Genomic DNA, 18,515 nt, shown 5'->3' on the forward strand with positions numbered 1-18,515 from the left:
TGGTGGTGGTGGACCCAGGTGATGGCAGTGGGGGTGGTGAGAAGTGGTCAGATGCTGGATACATTTTGACAGTCATTCAGCAAATCTGCTAATGGGCTGGCTTGTCAACGGGCAATGAGAGCAGAGTCAAGTCAACTCCAAGGCTTTGGGCCTGAGCACCTGGAGGGACAAAGGTGCCACCTACCTGGCTGCAAAGCGCGGCGTGTTTCAAAGCGAAGATACAGGGCTCCGGGTGCCTTCCTCCTTGCCCCGCGCGCATTGGCTCTAGCTGGAGACAGAGCCGGGTTGGAGCTTCTGCCCCGCGTTCACTGTGTGTCTCACCCCGAATCAACCCAACCTCAGCCCTCGTGGGCGCGAGTCCCCCTAAAGCGCCCTCTGCCATGTGAGCCCCCGGCTGTCACCACCAGGTGGCGCCCCTTGCCTCTGCCACATCCACCCCAGCTCACCATCTACTCCAAATTTCCCTTTCACTTTCGGTCTCTGGCTGTCACCCAGCCTGGCTCCTTCCACACCCAGCTGGGGCAAGCCTGGTGCGTGAGGAGAAATGGGCTCTGGGTCCCGAGGGGCGGGGCCGGGGTCTCCCTCCTGGGGCTGAGGGAGGAGGGATGGGAGTCAGGCTCCTGGGTCTCTGGCCTGGGGAGGGTTCTGGGGACCGGACGTCGGGGTTCTTAGAAGGGGAGATGAGGACCTTTCACTGTAACTGGGGCTCACGCAGGAAGCCCGTGGGAGTAGGAGGCGGAAACCTAGCCACATCAAGGGGCCGAGGCAGGGGCGGGGAGGTGGAGGGGCGGACGAGGAAGGGCCTGGGGTGTGGGGGTCTGAGACTTGCTGTTCTGTCCCTTCCAAGATCCAGCCACAGGCATGAGGGGCCCCCGGCCGAGATGATAGTGCTGGCGCCAGCCTGGAGCCCAACTGTGCGTATACCAGGGAGAGAAGGTGGGGGAAGGCAGAGTGGTGTCAGGATGGGCAGAGCTGAGAGGGCAGATGACAGAGGTGGGGAGATGACAGAGGTGGGGGAGATGACAGAGGTGGGGAGATGACAGAGGTGGGGGGAGAGATGGACAGAGGTGGGGGGATGACAGAGGTGAGGAGATGACAGAGGTAGGGGAGATAACAGAGGTGGGGGAGATGACAGAGGTGGAGGGAGAGATGGACAGAGGTGGGGAGATGAAAGAGGTGGGGGAGATGACAGAGGTGGGGGAGATGACAGAGGTGGGGAGATGACAGAGGTGGGGGGAGAGATGGACAGAGGTGGGGGGATGACAGGTGAGATGACAGAGGTAGGGGAGATGACAGAGGTGGGGGAGATGACAGAGGTGGGGGGAGAGATGGACAGAGGTGGGGGGATGATAGAGGTGAGGAGATGACAGAGGTAGGGGAGATAACAGAGGTGGGGGAGATGACAGAGGTGGAGGGAGAGATGGACAGAGGTGGAGGGAGAGATGGACAGAGGTGGGGGAGATGACAGAGGTGGGGGGAGAGATGGACAGAGGTGGGGGAGATGACAGAGGTGGAGAGAGAGATGGACAGAGGTGGGGGAGATGACAGAGGTGAGGAGATGACAGAGGTGAGGGAGATGACAGAGGTGGAGGGAAAGATGGACAGAGGTGGAGGGAGAGATGGACAGAGGTGGGGGGATGTCAGAGGTGAGGAGATGACAGAGGTAGGGGAGATGACAGAGGTGGGGGAGATGACAGAGGTGGAGGGAGAGATGGACAGAGGTGGAGGGAGAGATGGACAGAGGTGGGGGAGATGACAGAGGTGGGGGGAGAGATGGACAGAGGTGGGGGAGATGACAGAGGTGGGGGAGATGACAGAGGTGGGGAGATGACAGAGGTGGGGGAGATGACAGAGGTGGAGGGAGAGATGGACAGAGGTGGGGAGATGAAAGAGGTGGGGGAGATGACAGAGGTGGGGGAGATGACAGAGGTGGGGAGATGACAGAGGTGGGGGGAGAGATGGACAGAGGTGGGGGGATGACAGGTGAGATGACAGAGGTAGGGGAGATGACAGAGGTGGGGGAGATGACAGAGGTGGGGGGAGAGATGGACAGAGGTGGGGGGATGATAGAGGTGAGGAGATGACAGAGGTAGGGGAGATAACAGAGGTGGGGGAGATGACAGAGGTGGAGGGAGAGATGGACAGAGGTGGAGGGAGAGATGGACAGAGGTGGGGGAGATGACAGAGGTGGGGGGAGAGATGGACAGAGGTGGGGGAGATGACAGAGGTGGAGGGAGAGATGGACAGAGGTGGGGGAGATGACAGAGGTGAGGAGATGACAGAGGTGAGGGAGATGACAGAGGTGGAGGGAAAGATGGACAGAGGTGGAGGGAGAGATGGACAGAGGTGGGGGGATGTCAGAGGTGAGGAGATGACAGAGGTAGGGGAGATGACAGAGGTGGGGGAGATGACAGAGGTGGAGGGAGAGATGGACAGAGGTGGAGGGAGAGATGGACAGAGGTGGGGGAGATGACAGAGGTGGGGGGAGAGATGGACAGAGGTGGGGGAGATGACAGAGGTGGGGGAGATGACAGAGGTGGGGAGATGACAGAGGTGGGGGGAGAGATGGACAGAGGTGGGTTGATGACAGAGGTGAGGAGATGACAGAGGTAGGGGAGATGACAGAGGTGGGGGAGATGACAGAGGTGGAGGGAGAGATGGACAGAGGTGGAGGGAGAGATGGACAGAGGTGGGGGGATGACAGAGGTGAGGAGATGACAGAGGTGGGGGAGATGACAGAGGTGGGGGAGATGACAGAGGTGAGGGAGATGACAGAGGTGGAGGGAGAGATGGACAGAGGTGGAGGGAGAGATGGACAGAGGTGGGGGGATGACAGAGGTGAGGAGATGACAGAGGTGAGGGAGATGACAGAGGTGGGGGAGATGACAGGGGTGGAGGGAGAGATGGACAGAGGTGGAGGTGATGACAGACGTGGGGGAGATGACAGACGTGGGGGAGATGACAGACGGGGAGATGACAGAGGTGGGGAAGATGACAGATGTGGAGGGAGATGACAGAGGTGGGGGGGATGACAGAGGTGGGGTGACAGAGGTGGGGGAGATGGACAGAGGTGAGGAGATGGACAGAGGTGGAGGGAGATGACAGAGGTGGAGGGAGAGATGGACAGAGGTGGGGGAGATGACAGAGGTGGGGGAGGTGACAGAGGTGGGGGAGATGACAGAGGTGGAGGGAGAGATGGACAGAGGTGGGGGAGATGACAGAGGTGGGGGGAGAGATGGACAGAGGTGGGGGAGATGGACAGAGGTGGGGGAGAGGACAGAGGTGGGGGAGATGACAGAGGTGGGGGAGATGACAGAGGTGGAGGGAGAGATGGACAGAGGTGGGGGAGATGACAGAGGTGGGGGAGATGACAGAGGTGGGGGGATGACAGAGGTGGGGGGATGACAGAGGTGGGGGAGATGACAGAGGTGGAGGGAGAGATGGACAGAGGTGGGGGAGATGACAGAGGTGGGGGAGGTGACAGAGGTGGGGGAGATGACAGAGGTGGAGGGAGAGATGGACAGAGGTGGAGGGAGAGATGGACAGAGGTGGGGTGATGACAGAGGTGAAGAGATGACAGAGGTGGGGGAGATGACAGAGGTGGGGGAGATGACAGAGGTGAGGAGATGACAGAGGTGGGGGAGATGGACAGAGGTGGGGGAGATGGACAGAGGTGAGGAGATGGACAGAGGTGGGGGGGATGACAGAGGTGGGGGAGATGACAGAGGTGGGGGAGATGACAGAGGTGGGGGAGATGACAGAGGTCGGGGAGATGGACAGAGGTGCGGGAGATGGACAGAGGTGGGGGAGATAGAGGTGAGGAGATGGACAGAGGTGGGGGAGATGACAGAGGTGGGGGGGATGACAGAGGTCGGGGAGATGGACAGAGGTGGGAGAGATGGACAGAGGTGGGGGATGACAGAGGTGGAGAGAGGTGTGGACAGAAGTGGGGGAGATGACAGAGGTGAGGAGATGGACAGAGGTGGGGGAGATGGACAGAGGTGGGGGAGATGGACAGAGGTGGGGGAGATGGACAGAGCTGGGGGATGACAGAGGTGGAGGGAGAGATGGACAGAGGTGGGGGAGATGACAGAGGTGGGGGAGATGGACAGAGGTGGGGGGATGACAGAGGTGGAGAGAGGTGTGGACAGAGGTTGGGGAGATGACAGAGGTGGGGGAGATGGACAGAGGTGGGGGAGATGGACAGAGGTGGGGGATGACAGAGGTCGGGGAGATGGACAGAGGTGGGGGAGATGGACAGAGATGGGGGATGACAGAGGTGGGGGAGATGGACAGAGGTGAGGAGATGGACAGAGGTGGGGGGATGACAGAGGTGGGGGGATGACAGAGGTGGAGAGAGGTGTGGACAGATGTGGGGGAGATGACAGAGGTCAGGGGATGACAGAGGTGGGGGAGATGACAGAGGTGGGGGAGATGGACAGAGGTGGGGGAGATGGACAGAGGTGGGGGATGACAGAGGTGGGGGAGATGGACAGAGGTGGGGGAGATGGACAGAGGTGGGGGATGACAGAGGTGGGGGAGATGGACAGAGGTGAGGAGATGGACAGAGGTGGGGGGATGACAGAGGTGGGGGGATGACAGAGGTGGAGAGAGGTGTGGACAGAGGTGGGGGAGATGACAGAGGTCAGGGGATGACAGAGGTGGGGGAGATGACAGAGGTGGGGGAGATGGACAGAGGTGAGGAGATGGACAGAGGTGGGGGGATGACAGAGGTGGGAGGATGACAGAGGTGGAGAGAGGTGTGGACAGAGGTGGGGGAGATGACAGAGGTGGGGGAGATGACAGAGGTGAGGGGAGATGACAGAGGTGGAGAGAGGTGTGGACAGAGGTGGGGGAGATGACAGAGGTGGGGGAGATGGACAGAGGTGAGGGGAGATGACAGAGGTGGGGGGATGACAGAGGTGGAGAGAGGTGTGGACAGAGGTGGGGGAAGATGGTCAGAGACAGGGGGAATGGATGTGGACAGAGGTGGAAAAAGAGATTCCGAGAGCCAGAGATGGGCAGAGGTGAGCAGACACGGAGAGAGACGGGCCGGGTTGGGGATCTGGGGAAAGGGACAGACATGGGACAGAGGCGATTGACGGGGCAGGACAGCAGTGGACAAGAGGCAGAGAGAAAAATAGGGAAGGATGGTCAGAGATGGGACCTTGTGCGCCAGGTGGAGGAGGGGCGGAGACCTGGAAGAGGTGGACTGAGCCCTGGGAAACGAGAAAGAGGGAAGAGAGAACAGGGGGCTGGGGGGCCCAGACGGGGTGTGGAGCCAATAGTGGGCTGCCCCCCGCCCGCATCCACAGAGCTCCCTGCTGCTGCTGCTGCTGCTCAGCCCCGGCCTCCGCGGGACCCCCGACTGTTCCTTCAGCCACAGCCCCATCTCTTCCACCTTCACTGCCACCATCCGCAAGCTGGTGAGGGCCCTGCTGCCATCCTCCTTCGCGGTCCTTTCCCAGGGGAGGTGCTGTCACTGGGTCTGAGCTCCCCCCGTCTAGGTCTCTGTCTTTGCGGGTCCCTGTCCCCCTCTCTCTGGGTCTCCACAGCTCTCTTTCCTCCTGTCTGCAGCCAGGCCTGACCCTGTTTTCTCCCGCAGTCCGACTACCTGCTTCAAGATTACCCAGTCACGGTCGCCTCCAACCTGCAAGACGTGAGTGGCAGAGGGGCGGGGCCTGGAGTGGAGGTGGAAAGGAGAGGCTCCAGATGCACCACCCCTCAGGGAACCAGGCTGGTTGGCTGACCCAGCCGCCTCCTCCCCTGGGAGCCAAGAGTCCCAGCCCCCAGTCCCTCTTTCTCCCAGCCCCATGCATCCACGGCCCCAGCCCCCTCTGCCCGCGGGGCCCAGACTTGGGTTGTCCCTCCCCAGGACGAGCTCTGTGGGGCGTTCTGGCGCCTAGTCCTGGCCCAGCGCTGGATGGGACAGCTCAAGACCGTGGCTGGGTCCAAGATGCAAAACCTTCTGGAGGATGTCAACACCGAGATACTCTTTGTCACCTTATGTGCCTTCCAGGTCAGCCCTGAACTTGGGGGACAAGTGAGGGAGCGAGATGCCTTCCTAGGGATTGGAAGTCAAGCTCTGTGGGTCTCCCTGGAGATTTCTGTTGACAGTAGCAACCCAAGGGAGGAGGAGCTGGAACCCCAGTCCCCCTGGGGGCCCCATTGCTGGGAAACAACACTTCTCTAGGCCCCAGAGGATGGTGAAGGGTCTGGGCCTGATGCGTCAATTCTGAGTTTATTTCTCAGGCCCTGTTGCAGGATGCTGCTAAGGGGTTCTCTCCCCTAGCAACCAGGAGAAAGAGGGGATCTAAACTCCCTCTGGACCCAGGTCTGATTGGGCCCTGTTGCCGGGCGTTGCTAAGGATGCTTCCCCTAGCGACCAGGGGGATCAGGGGTCCAGACTCTGAGACCAAGCCTCACTGGGCCCCATTGTTGGGCAGTGCCGGCAGGGAAGGCCCTTGGCCTGAGACGCCGGGGGTGATGCGGTGGTGACGTCTCCCTCCCCTGCCCCCAGCCCCTCCCCAGCTGTCTTCGCTTCGTCCAGACCAACATCTCCCACCTCCTGCAGGACACCTCGCAGCAGCTGCTGGCCCTGAAACCCTGGATCACCCGCCGGAATTTCTCCCGGTGCCTGGAGCTGCAGTGTCAGCCGGGTAAAGGCTCCCAGCACCCCCCAGCCCCCCAACCCACCCCTCTTCCCACCCTCACAGCCCCTTACCCCCTCCCACTGGCTGCGTGACATTGGGCATGTTCCCCCAAGTTCATTCTCCTTTCTGGGCCTCAGTTTACCCATCTCTGAGAAGGGAACAACAGTCCCTGCCCGTTTCTTTACGGCAGCCCTGTCTGATAGAAACAGGAGAGCCATATGTTGAAGTGTAAATTTTCTAGCAGCCAAGTTAAAAAAAAAAAAGTGAATTCACTTTTTTTCAGGAATTTTAATGTTCTTTATTTTTTAGCAAGTTACTAGTTTGATTTTTTTCTTTTTTTGGGGGGGGGCGTGGTGAGGAAGATTAGCCTTGAGCTAACATCCATTGCCAATACTCCTCTTTTTGCTGAGGAAGATTGTCCCTGGGCTAACATCTGTGCCCATCTTCCTCCATTTTATGTGGGACGCGCCGCCACGGCACAGCTTGATGAGCAGTGCATAAGTCCACACCCAGGATCCGAACCTGGGAACCCCAGGCCGCCAAAGCGGAGTGTGCGGACTTAACCACTATGCCACCGGGCCAGCCCCTGATTTTTTTATTTTGGAAGAATTATAGATTCACAGGAAGATGCGAAGAAATGCACAGGGAGGTCCAGGGCACCCTTTACGCAGCCACCCCAATGTTGCATTTTGCCTGTTGACGTCAATTATAAGACAATATCAAAACCAGGAAATTGACATGGGCACACTCCACAGAGCGTATTCAGCTTTTATCAGTTATACATGCACTCGTTTGTGTGTGTGTGTGTGTGTGTGTGTGTGTGTGTGTGTCGGTGTCTGTGTCTGTGTCTGTGTCTGTGTCTCAGTGTGTCAGTGCTCGGGCTGCTGTAACAAACTACCACAACCCAAGTGATTTAAACAACAGAAGTTTGTTGTCTCCCAGTTCTGGAGGCCAGAAGTCCAAAATCAAGGTGTCGGCAGAGTTGGCTCCTTCTCAGGGCTGGGAGGGAAGGATCTGTTCCAGGCCTCTCTTCTTGGCTTGTCGATGGCCATTTTCATGTTCCCATGGCATCTTCCTCTATGCATTCTCTGTGTCCTGATTTCCCCTTTTTATAAGGACGCCAGTCTTATTGGATTAGAGCCCAGCCTAATGACCTCATTTTAACTTAATTACCTATTTAAAGACCCTTGTCTCCAAATAAGATCACATTCTGAGGTACTGGGGGTTAGGACTTCAATATAGGAGTTTTGAGGGCCACAATTCAACCCCTAAAAGTGTGTGTGTGTGTGTGTGTGTGTATCTATGCAGTTTTACCATGGGTAGCTTCCTATTGTCGCCACCACAATCAAGATACATAACTTTGGGGCCGGCTCAGTGGCATAGTGGTTAAGTTCAGCATGCTCCATTTCGGTAGCCCAGGTTCGTGGGTTCAGATCCCAGGCACGGACCTACGCCACTCATCCAACCATGCTGTGGCGGTGTCCCACATACAAAATAGAGGAAGATGGGCACAGATGTTAGCTCAGAGCCAATCTTCCTCACCAAAAAAAATTAAAAAAAAAAGATACTTGACCCCCCTCCTAACAATTCCATCCCTAACCCCTGGCAACCACTAATCTGTTTTCTATAATGACATTATTGAATTTAATTTTAATAATTATTTTTAATAATTAATCATTTAAATCACAAATTTTATTTAACCCAATATTTCCAAAATAGTACCATTTCAATACATAGTCAATATTTTAAAAAACTAATTTAGTGAGTTATTTCACATCCTTTTTTTCCCACTAAGCCTTTAAGAATCCAATGTGTATTTTCCACTGACAGCGCATCTCAATTCAGACCAGCCACAGGCCACATGCTTGACAGCCACGTGGGGCAAGTGGCTGCCATATTGGACAGGCCGGCGCTAAAGTATCAAAATGAAATAACTTTATTGCAATATGATGAGAGACTATGCCCTGTGAAAATGCAACTTTTTCAGTTTATTCAGGTTTCCTTTGTGGCCAAGTATATAGTCAGTTTTGTAACTGAGCATGGTCTTAGGAAAAGAATAGATTATTTTTTTTGGTAGGATCAGAGTTGAATCTGTGTGTATATAGTCTGTCAACCTTATCATGGTATTACTCAGAGTCTTTCTGTCCTTCTTATATTTGTCTATAGATCTGTCAAGTTCTGAGAGAGATATTAAAAAATCTCCCACTCTGATTATATTTTTCTCAATTTCTCCCTACACTTCCAATCATTTTGTCACTTCTATTTAGCTTCATTTGTCATTCGTATTTACATTTATGACTCTTCATTTATTCAACCAAGTTTTATTAACCATCTCCTTGGTGCCTGGCATTGAAGACACAGCACGGAACAAGATCAAGTCCGTGCACATGTAGGGCTGACATGTGAATCAGGAGACAGACAATAAACATGTAAACAAGTAAACAAACAGGAAAATATCTGAGTATAACAAGCCTATGCAGGCAAATTAAAACGGGGTGATGGAATCATGGTCTGAGGTGACTGGCTGGAAGGTCACTGAAAGTCGGGAATAAGAACAGGCAGTGCAAAGGCCCTGAGGCAGAAACCTGCCTACGTGTTCAAGGAATAGTGAGGAGGCCCCTATGGCTGGAGCTGAGCGAGGGAAGGGGAGAGCGTGAGGGATGAGGATACAGGGGGAACAAAGGGGGCCAGGTCGGGTGGGGCCTTATGGGCCATCATAGCTTCATACATTGTATCATTTATTGTTTTATTATTTTATTCAAATATTTAATTTATGTAAATTCAACTATTATAGTAGTATTTAGCGATCACTAAGTAGTAGGTTCTGGTGATAAATAAGACAGATAAGGCTCCTGTCGCCCACATGGAGCTCACAGACTACTGGGGCAAGGAGATCAATAAACAAATTGATACATAAACTCTAGAAATATATTTGTCCAATTGGAAAATAAAATGCAACCTATGTGCCAGACACTGTTCTAAGCACTTTCTGTATATCCACTCATGTCATTTTTGTAACAACCTTATGAGGTAGGTATAATGATTACCCCATTTTACAGATGAGGAGACTGAGGCACAGAGAGGTGAGCAGCCCCCCCGAGGTCACACAGCCAGCACCAGACAGACTTTCTCTCCTTCCCTGGCCCTCCCCTTCTCCCGGGTCACCCAGCCTCCTCTCTCCCCCCAGACTCCTCCACCCTGCTGCCCCCGAGGAGTCCCGGGGCCTTGGGGGCCACAGCCCTGCCGGCCCGTCAGGCCCCTCTGCTGCTCCTTTTGCTGCTCCTGCTGCCCGTGGCCCTCCTGCTGCTGGCCGCTGCCTGGCGCCTGCACTGGGGAAGGAGGAGGCGGAGGACGCCCCGCCGCGGGGAGCGGGTGAGCGGGCACGGCGGGCAGAGGGGTGGGGAGGGCTGAGGGGTGGCCAGAGGCCCCAGTTGCCCGGCTGCGGCTGACCCCGTAGGGGCCACGGGTGCCCCCCACCCCCAGTCCCCAGGACGTGCTGCCTCTGCGGCTCGTGGAGCACTGACTTGGTGAGTCCTTCACCAAGCCGAGGACCCTGGACTGGGTGTGTGTCGGGCGGGTGGCATGAGGAGTCACGGGAGGGCTGTGAGCAGGGGAGGGGTGGCGCACCTCCGGGTGCAGGAAGATCGCTCTGGGACCATGATGGGGACAGACTGGAAGAGAGAGGCTGGAGACCAAAGAGGAGGCTGGGTGAGGGTCCAGGGAGAGAGGGCGCGGCCTGGGCCAGAGCTGGAACTGGGACCATGAGGATGGAGAGGAGGGGACAGACGTGGAGGCAGAGGCGGGGGGCAGGGATCACGAGGGGCAGGGCTGGAGACCCACAGGGTTTGGGGGGCTGGCACAGACGACCCTAGGTGTGGCCCAGTGGGGCACCTGGGGGAAGAGGGAGATTAGGGAAGGACAGTGAGCTCCGTGGGGACCTGTGGGCGTGAGGCACCCGGAGGAGGTGTTTGAACACAGGAGTCTGCAAGCCGGGAGAGGGTGGCTTCCTGGAGCAGGCGGGGGGTGCTGCCTTCGCAAAGCCCTCTAGGTGGGAAAAAACTCAGGGTGTTCCAGGAACTTCAGCCAGCCTGGGGCAGGTGTGGGTAGGGGTTTGAAAAATGCCACAGGAAAATGTAGGCCTCACACGCCAGGCAGGGGAGCTGGGACTTCCTGCCCAGAACAGCAGCGAGCCATGGAGGCGAGTGATGGAGAAAAGAACCTGGGAACCACTGCGGGGGCAGGAGACAAATGGGCCAGGGAGGAGGAAGGAGGACAGGCCCAGTGGGTTCCTCAGGGGCCCAGAGGAATCTAACAAGAGCCATTTTGCAGTAATCACTCATACATACAGTGCCTCAGTGACCAGGCCTTGTGCTGGGGCATTCTACAAATTAACTCACTTAATCCAGAAGCTGGTGCCATTATTATCCTCTTTTCACAAAGGCTGAAACCAAGGCACAGAGAGGTAAATAATTTGCCAAAAGTCACACAGCTCGTGAGTGAGAGAGCCAAGATTTTACTCTGGGCCTTCTGGTTCCAGCCTCTGTGCCTTTCTCTCATTCTTCTGCCTCAGTTTCTTTATTTGTACAAAAGACTCTAATAATAGTCCTTTTACCATAAAGGTTAAATGAAGTGACACATGCAAAACCCTTAGAGCAACGCTGTCCAACGGAAATAGAACACAAGCCACAGGTGTGATTTCAAATTTTCTCGTAGCCACACTTTTTTTTTTAATAAAAAGAAAACAGGTTACTTTAAATATTTTATTTCACCCTGTGTATCCAAAATGTTGTCATTTCTACGTCATCAATATTTTTAAAAATTATTAATGAAATGTTTTACATTTTTTTCAAACCAAGTCTTCAGAATCCAGTGTGTGATTCTACACTCACAGCACAACTCGATTCAGACGCTAAAGTTTTAACAGAAATACTTGATATGTATTAAGATTTCATGAAACTTACAGTTGCAAAAGCAGATTCGTATGTTGTTCGCAAAATACAGAAGTTTTCCAGTTACTGGATGGAGGATCAGTTTCTAAATTTAATGATTCTTCCTTCCTTTTGGCTGGAACCACCATCTTCCAGTGATTTGCCAAAATGACCGACACACAGCGAAAGAGGAGAGGCACCGCTGCCTGTTCTCTAGGCCTTCTAGAAAACATGGAATTGTTCCTTTGGCCACATACGTGCAAATCTATAAGAAAGGTGATATTGTAGACATCAAGGGAGGGGGCGCTGTTCAAAAAAGAATGCCCCACCAATGTTATCCTGGCAAAACAGGAAGTCCACAGTGTTACCCAGCATGCTCTTGGCCCTGTCGTAAAGAAACAAGGTAAGGGCAAGATTCTTGCCAAGAGAATTAATGTCCATATTGAGCATATTAAGCACTAAAAGAGCCAAGATAGGTCCCTGAAACTTGTGAAGGAAAATGATCAGAAAAAGAAGGAAGCCAAAGAGAAGGGTACTTGGCTTCAGCTGAAGTGCCAGCGTGCTCCACCCAGAGCAGCACTTTTCCAGAACCAATGGAAAGGAACCAAGCCACTGGAACCCATTCCCTATGAATTCATGGCATCATAGGTGTAAAAAAAAAAAATAAAAGACCTCTGGACTGTAAAAAATAATGGTAATAATAATAATGATTTTTCATTTCAGCACGTGTTTCTGAACAGTAATTTTTACTATAATTTTTTTGTGGAAAGGAAATACATTGAGAAGTTTTCCCATCCCCCTTGTTCCAGGAACAAGAGAGAGTCACCCTATTTTCCCACGCCCAATAACCACACTATTAGTTTAAGTTTAAATTAGGTAAAATTAAAAATTCAGCTCCCCAGTGGCACTGGCCACATGTGGAGCGCTCAGTATTCACACGTGGCTGGTACTGTGGCTGTAGTGGAGAGCACAGATCGAAAACGTGTCCGTCATTGCAGAAAGTTCTCTTGGACAGCGATGCCCTAACACATAGCGAGTGCTGGCTGTGAATGGAGTTGTTTTCCACACCGAGTCTGTGCAGAGCCCTGAGCTTCCTGCTTTCCTCTCCTCTGTTCACGGATCCTCAAACACCCCGGTGAGACAGACGCATCTATCACCCCATTTTACAGAGGACACTGAGGCCCAGAGAGAGCAGTCACCTGCCAGAGGACACAGAGCCGGAGCTCGGAGGAAGTCAGCTAGAGACTGGTCCCTTCCCCAGCCGTGCTGCCCCTCTCTCTCGCTCTCCAGGATGGAGGCAACACCAGCATCCAGTCCCGGCCCCAGCCCCACCTGCCCCTCTCTGTACAAAGCCCTCATCCCCGGGAAATTGTATATAAATCATGTTTTTCTACCAACGCTGGCCAGGCCTGTCTGTGGATGGGACAGAGTATGAATGGGGCAGTTTGGGTCTGAGTCTTGGTTTTTCCGTTAGTGCAGTGTTTCATTCAACACCTGTTTTCTGAGGCGTCCTGGGGCCCAGGGCCAGTGCAGGGCAATGCTGGGACCCAGACGTGAGCCAGAACCAGCCCAGCCCTGTCGGGGCTCCTGGTCTATGGGGACCCAGAGAGCCTTGGTACAGGATGACACACGCTCTAATGGAGGTGGCACAGGCACCGTGGGAGCCCGGAGGAGGCACCTGACCCAGCCTGCGATATCAGGGAGGCTCTCTGGAGGATAGTACTCTCGAGCCATAGGGCGCTGGGACTGTGACAGGCCAGATTCTAGAAGGTGGGGGTGGAGGGGAAGGGATCCCAGGCAAGGGGCACAACCGAAGCAAAGGCCTGGGGTCCAGAAAGGGAGAAGCTCCTTTGGGGGACGCTCAAGCATCTGGAAGTCATTCCTCCATACATTGAGATCATATAGGGAAGCCCACCTCTACCTTTTTACAGATGGGGACACTTGAGGCCCAAACAGGGCATGGGGTTTGGCCAGGTCGCAAGCAGAGGAAGGGGCACCCGCAGCCAGATCTCAGCCTAGACTGAGCGCTAAGGGGCAGGCCTAGTTGCCCCCTGCGGGCCACCACGTGCCCAGCAGCCTGCTGTCACTTGAGGGGTAAAAGCGCTGCCCCTTGCAAACCCAGCTCGCGTGAGCGAGACAAGCAGCCCGGCAAAAATACGGCGGCCGAGGCGGGACAGCCCCGCCCCAGCACAGCCACCTCCTAGCCCACGTGATCTCCCGCCCGGCACAGCCATGGCCGCCTAGGTCTGACGGAAAGGACACCGGATTGGACAGTGACAAGAGAACCCGCCTTCTCAGGGGCCTCTCTGCGCACGCGCAAGGCACTTAGGCCAATGAAAAGACAGAGAGCTGCCCGCGCAGCCCGTGTGGCGTCACTTCCGCCGCCCTTGTTGCAGGGATAAGAAACTGTGCGGCGAGACTTCCTTCTTTCCCAGGCGGCTGCCGAAGATGGCGGAGGGGCAGGTGCGGCCTCCTCGCGGGCCGGGGCTGTGTGGGGCGGGGGGCGTCTGGGCGGGAACGGGGCCCTTTTTCTTTTGTACGTATGTTCTGTAACTTGAGCTCGATAATTGGGCAGAATGGGAAGCTTCGGGGGTAGGAGGAATCCGTAACGAGGGAATAGGAGATGCTGGGCCTCTGTGCCCGGGGCTGGCAAAAATGCGGCCTCGTTCCTCTGCGAGGGGCGATGCTGGGCGCCTCCAGCACAGGAAGACTTATTTGTAAACTAGTTCTCGTTTACTGTGATCTTGGCCGGGCCTTGGCCGAATCGCTCCCGTCCACTGTCCCTAGCGCCGGGGAAGCACGCGGAAGGCGGCCGGGCGGCCTGGGGGCGATGAGAAGTCGAGGACTGGCCAAAATGGGGGATACTTCCCCCCTGCCCAAGGTGCGGATGGCTTCAGCCTCACGTGGGAGTGCTAATCGGTGTTTCTCTGCAGCTCTTGGTATTTTGGTGCTGTTGGAGTGCAGAATTTGCCACCCGAAAATATGTCTCTTTGGCATAAGGATTATTTGTAAGAAACTGCAGACACAGGAAAAGCTGTGAAAACTGTTTAGAAGTTATCTCTTCGTAGAGACCTTTACACGTATAAGGGGAATTTTTTCCATTTGAAAGGATGTCTTCCTCGCTGTACCAGGAAGAGGAGGATGACTTGAAATCTCTAGAAATTTATCAGTGGAGAAGGCATGAGCTTAAATCTGCATAACAATTCTACCCTTGTTTACTGTGTTTTTCCTGGTTATCTCCCATAACCCCCCATCCCCAACAACTTGGTCTTTAGCTGGCCGTGTTATTAAGGTGGTGATTTTGGCAAGTTACTCGGTTTTGTCTTGAGTCTCTCTCGTGTGTATGGGAGGTATTCGTGTTGTTAAGCTTTAATTTTTTTTTTCCTTGTTACTGTTACATCAATTTAATTTTTAGGCCAGCCAGAAGAACTTAGAAAGGTGGAAGGAAATTTTTTCTCTGGGACAGTGCAAAACCTTACGCAGTGGGTCCAGGGAGCACCTGCCTGCAGGGCATTCAGGGACAAATTGCTCTTTTCCTTTCCTTTCGGGGTTGATGGATGCCTTGAAGGTCTCTTGCCACTGGAAGCAGAGGTTTGTGATGATAGGCTCCCCGGGCCTGGGTCATCTTTTGTTCTTAAGCACCTGGGGGCTCTCAAGGAAAACAGTAGAGGCTTAGCTCTGAGTGCCCTGGCTGCTTATGTAATTAATTACGTATAAAGGAGGGGATGGCTCTAGGGAGGATGTCTTTGTGAATTTCTCGTAATGAGTCTGTGTGGTTGAGGAAGGAAACCCAAGTTTGGAACCAGGCAGACCAAGGCAAGTCTTAAAAATCTCGCAGCGTGTGCCCCTCCACTCATTGTGTGCCTGCCACAGTTTGCTTTCTATTTGGTGTCAGTCAGTTAACGTCACGATATTCTTGAGGCAGATATTGTTGCCTTCATCTTAAAGATAGAGAGGTGGAGGTTTTGGCCAGTCACCTTGTCAGGAAGTCTGGCTTCAGATTCTCTTTCCTTCTGCACTGCTTTCTGGACATCACAAAACATAAGCATAAAAATAGGGACTTTTTTTCTTGCCGAAGAAGATTGGCGTTTGTGCAGTTCGCCTGGGGATGCAGAGTGAGTCCATAGCAGAGCCACCGTGGGCTTTTGACTGGCCTCACCCGCTCTGCACCTCAGTTTTCTTTGCCATGATGTTTGTGCTAGAAACTGCTTTACCTTTGAGATCACAAGAGCATTAGATTCTGTCAGGCTTCTGCTTGTATCGCATTGTAACTGGGTGATCGGTGTTGCCAGGCTTGGTTCACATCCTCTTACCCTCAGTTATAATCTGGGCATAAGATTTCCTGCCCTTCAAGCAGCCAAGATGTGAGGGGAGTTCTATGATACGGTACCCGGCTGACTGAAATCCTGAGTTAACCATTTGCTTTCCTAGCCTCATCTTTGAGGTGAGCCCGGAGTTCTAGCTCCCAGGTCTGATACCTCGAGAGGAAGCGCCATGCGGGATAAGTCACCTGGAAACAAGTAGAAAGCAGTGGTTGATTGCTTAGGGTGGGACTTAAAAGCTGGGGGTACCTCTGAGCCCTGTCATTCCGTCTCCAGCAGGTCCTGGTGCTCGATGGCCGAGGCCATCTCCTGGGCCGCCTGGCGGCCATCGTGGCCAAGCAGGTGCTGCTGGGTAAGTCTGCCCTCTGCTCACAGCCCCCTGGACGTGAGCTCCGGCCGGAGGTCTGTGATGAGCAACAATCACCATCTTTCGTTTGAGTCTCACGACCATGAGATCAACCCCATGCACCGCTCTGAGACCTGCCAGCAGCTCCATCCCTGGCGTTGAGGCCTCCGGGATCAAAAAGGCTTTGCTGTCGGGCTGACTTGTAACTGAAGCGTGAATTCAGCTCCACCAATTCCTGCTCTGTGGCTTGGGGCCAGAGGCTCCCCTACCAGGGGCTTGGTTTCCTTGTGCATTGTGGTCACTTCCACACGGGAGGATCCCGTTTCCGGGTCCTTAGCGGTAACGGGGCAGGTGGGTGGTGGGTGGGTGTAGACAGAGCCCTTGCATGGCTTCCTCACCTTTGCCCTCCTTGGTTGCCTCATTTTTCTTTTCCCTCTAGGCCGGAAAGTGGTGGTTGTGCGCTGTGAGGGCATCAATATTTCTGGCAATTTCTACAGAAACAAGTGTAAGTTAGGGCACAGGAGAAGGGCTGAAGAGGGTTGACTGAAGAGAGGTGGTCTGGCTTCATGGGACCCGGCAGTGGTGGGAGGTGCTAGTTTGAGTTCCCAGACAGGCCCTTGGGAGTGTGGATGTGGGCTGGGAGAACTTAGCGTTTGCCTGGGGACCGTGAGGCCTCACCCGCTCTCCCCTCTCCCCAGTGAAGTACCTGGCCTTCCTGCGCAAGAGGATGAACACTAACCCATCCCGTGGCCCCTACCACTTCCGAGCCCCCAGCCGCATCTTCTGGCGGACGGTGCGAGGTGAGCTGGGCCTGAGGACTGCGGTGGTGATGGGGTGGGTGGCCCATGATGAGGATTCTCCCACTCGTGTTCGAGTTTCCCAACCATGAGATGACTCCACATGCACTACCATCTGAGGCCGCCTGCCTGCCCGCCTGGGTGGGGCAGGGTGGGGGTCCTCGTGAGCCCCGCTGAGCAGGCCCGCTGTCCCCCTGCCCACAGGCATGCTGCCCCACAAGACCAAGCGAGGCCAGGCTGCCCTGGACCGCCTCAAGGTGTTTGACGGGATCCCCCCACCCTATGACAAGGTGAGCTCGACCGCGCCCCCTGTGCGGCATCCACGTGGCCCGGCGTCCGTGATGTTCCACAGGTACCTACATTGTTTGATCCTCATGAGAACAGCACTGGCTGAGACGCCGGCCCCAGCCAGCCTTCTTCCCCATCTGTCCCTCACTCCAGGTCTCTAAGCCCCTCTCCTTCTCTAACAGAAAAAGCGGATGGTGGTTCCTGCTGCCCTGAAGGTCGTGCGTCTGAAGCCCACGCGAAAGGTGAGTTCCGGGGTACACTGGGTGGTCTAATGTGGGGCTCCCAGGCCCACTGGGTGGTGAGCTTGAGGTCCCCGACACTGGCAGATGATGGCTTTTTCTCACGATGGTCTGCGGATGCCACTGTGGGCAGTGCCGATAACGCCAGTGGCTTAGCTGATGCCAGGAGGGGCAGGGAGCCCTTACAGGGGTGGGTGTCTAATCTAAGCTTGCAGAGAAAAATTGGAATAGTAGACCCCCAGGGTCCTCCAAGACAGGTTGTCAGCCCCTCCCGTGGCCGCGAGCCCCAGTCCAGGCTCCACTTCCTTATAACGTCACTCTTTCCCCTCTCTCCCCCCAGTTTGCCTACCTGGGGCGTCTGGCTCATGAGGTCGGCTGGAAGTACCAGGCGGTTACAGCGACTCTGGAGGAGAAGAGGAAGGAGAAGGCCAAGATCCATTACCGGAAGAAAAAACAGCTCATGGTGAGGGCAGGGGCTGGGGATGAGGGGGTGCCACACTCCTGGGCAGCGCCTGGCAGGTGATAGCTCATGATGTGACGGCTTTTGTTTGCCCCCAAAGGGTCCTGCTGCAGGTTCAACCTGGGGTGGGGAGTGGGTTAGGGTTCCTCAGACGAAGGTGGTCCTGCAGCAGCCACTGATCCTCATCTGTTTTCTCAACCCCACAGAGGCTACGGAAACAGGCTGAAAAGAACGTGGAGAAGAAAATTGACAGATACACAGAGGTTCTCAAGACCCACGGACTCCTGGTCTGAGCCCAATAAAATTGACTGTTAATTTCTCATGCTTAGCCTGGCCTGCCCTTCCTCCATCGCCGCCCTAGGATGTGGGGGGCTCCCAGGGGCTGACGTCCAGGTGCCGCAGGCAGCCTGGGTTTGGAAGGCTGGGAACACAGGAAGGGCCTTAGTCACTGCTGTTTAAGAAAGGCCTTATAGGAAGTGTAA

General features: G+C 54.9%; 2 protein-coding genes, 4 non-coding genes and 1 pseudogene across 10 annotated transcripts; all 7 read left to right on the forward strand.

The window, feature by feature from the left end:
- FLT3LG (fms related receptor tyrosine kinase 3 ligand) lies at window positions 1-13,015 on the forward strand. 4 transcript variants are annotated; one of them, XM_058529861.1, is made up of 8 exons: window positions 1-530; window positions 848-914; window positions 5,316-5,426; window positions 5,606-5,659; window positions 5,876-6,019; window positions 6,521-6,659; window positions 9,841-10,025; window positions 12,751-13,014. In XM_058529861.1, the coding sequence occupies exons 2-8, from the start codon at window positions 882-884 to the stop codon at window positions 12,958-12,960; spliced, it is 876 nt and encodes a 291-aa protein (XP_058385844.1). In that variant the 5' UTR covers window positions 1-530; window positions 848-881; the 3' UTR covers window positions 12,961-13,014. The 4 variants fall into 4 exon arrangements, with proteins under 4 accessions (XP_058385844.1, XP_058385842.1, XP_058385841.1 ...); XM_058529859.1 differs by lacking the exon at window positions 1-530 and having other exon boundaries at window positions 640-914; window positions 6,575-6,659; window positions 12,751-13,015; XM_058529858.1 differs by lacking the exon at window positions 1-530 and having other exon boundaries at window positions 640-914.
- On the forward strand, window positions 11,503-12,761 carry LOC131397158 (large ribosomal subunit protein eL21-like; annotated as a pseudogene).
- A 991-nt stretch (window positions 13,016-14,006) lies between the features above and the next one.
- Window positions 14,007-18,355, forward strand: RPL13A (ribosomal protein L13a). 2 transcript variants are annotated; one of them, XM_058529863.1, is made up of 8 exons: window positions 14,007-14,044; window positions 16,180-16,255; window positions 16,689-16,754; window positions 16,948-17,049; window positions 17,251-17,336; window positions 17,517-17,576; window positions 17,914-18,036; window positions 18,240-18,355. In XM_058529863.1, exons 1-8 carry the CDS (start codon window positions 14,030-14,032, stop codon window positions 18,324-18,326), a joined length of 615 nt encoding a protein of 204 aa, XP_058385846.1. In that variant the 5' UTR covers window positions 14,007-14,029; the 3' UTR covers window positions 18,327-18,355. The 2 variants fall into 2 exon arrangements, with proteins under 2 accessions (XP_058385846.1, XP_058385847.1); XM_058529864.1 differs by having other exon boundaries at window positions 14,015-14,044; window positions 16,183-16,255.
- LOC131398007 (small nucleolar RNA Z195/SNORD33/SNORD32 family) lies at window positions 16,303-16,386 on the forward strand. Its single transcript, XR_009216806.1, has one exon. It is a non-coding gene; the product is annotated as a small nucleolar RNA Z195/SNORD33/SNORD32 family (small nucleolar RNA).
- Window positions 17,088-17,171, forward strand: LOC131398006 (small nucleolar RNA Z195/SNORD33/SNORD32 family). The gene has a single exon (XR_009216805.1). It is a non-coding gene; the product is annotated as a small nucleolar RNA Z195/SNORD33/SNORD32 family (small nucleolar RNA).
- On the forward strand, window positions 17,377-17,447 carry LOC131398009 (small nucleolar RNA SNORD34). Its single transcript, XR_009216807.1, has one exon. It is a non-coding gene; the product is annotated as a small nucleolar RNA SNORD34 (small nucleolar RNA).
- LOC131398011 (small nucleolar RNA SNORD35) lies at window positions 17,656-17,742 on the forward strand. The gene has a single exon (XR_009216809.1). It is a non-coding gene; the product is annotated as a small nucleolar RNA SNORD35 (small nucleolar RNA).
- Window positions 18,356-18,515: the final 160 nt, after the last annotated feature.

This window comes from Diceros bicornis, chromosome 34 (assembly GCF_020826845.1).
Source record: "Diceros bicornis minor isolate mBicDic1 chromosome 34, mDicBic1.mat.cur, whole genome shotgun sequence".
Lineage (NCBI taxonomy): Eukaryota > Metazoa > Chordata > Mammalia > Perissodactyla > Rhinocerotidae > Diceros > Diceros bicornis.

Bases quoted from the DNA above. Each gene is read 5' to 3' on its own strand.
- FLT3LG (XM_058529858.1), top strand. From the start codon at position 681: ATGAGGACCTTTCACTGTAACTGGGGCTCACGCAGGAAGCCCGTGGGA. The intron at 915-5,315 runs GTGCGTATACCA...CCGCATCCACAG, and splicing joins CGCCAGCCTGGAGCCCAACT to AGCTCCCTGCTGCTGCTGCT. The intron at 10,026-12,750 runs GTGAGCGGGCAC...CCCATTTTACAG, and splicing joins CGCCCCGCCGCGGGGAGCGG to AGGACACTGAGGCCCAGAGA.
- RPL13A (XM_058529863.1), top strand. The intron at 16,755-16,947 runs GTAAGTTAGGGC...CCCTCTCCCCAG, and splicing joins CAATTTCTACAGAAACAAGT to TGAAGTACCTGGCCTTCCTG. The intron at 17,050-17,250 runs GTGAGCTGGGCC...CCCTGCCCACAG, and splicing joins CTTCTGGCGGACGGTGCGAG to GCATGCTGCCCCACAAGACC.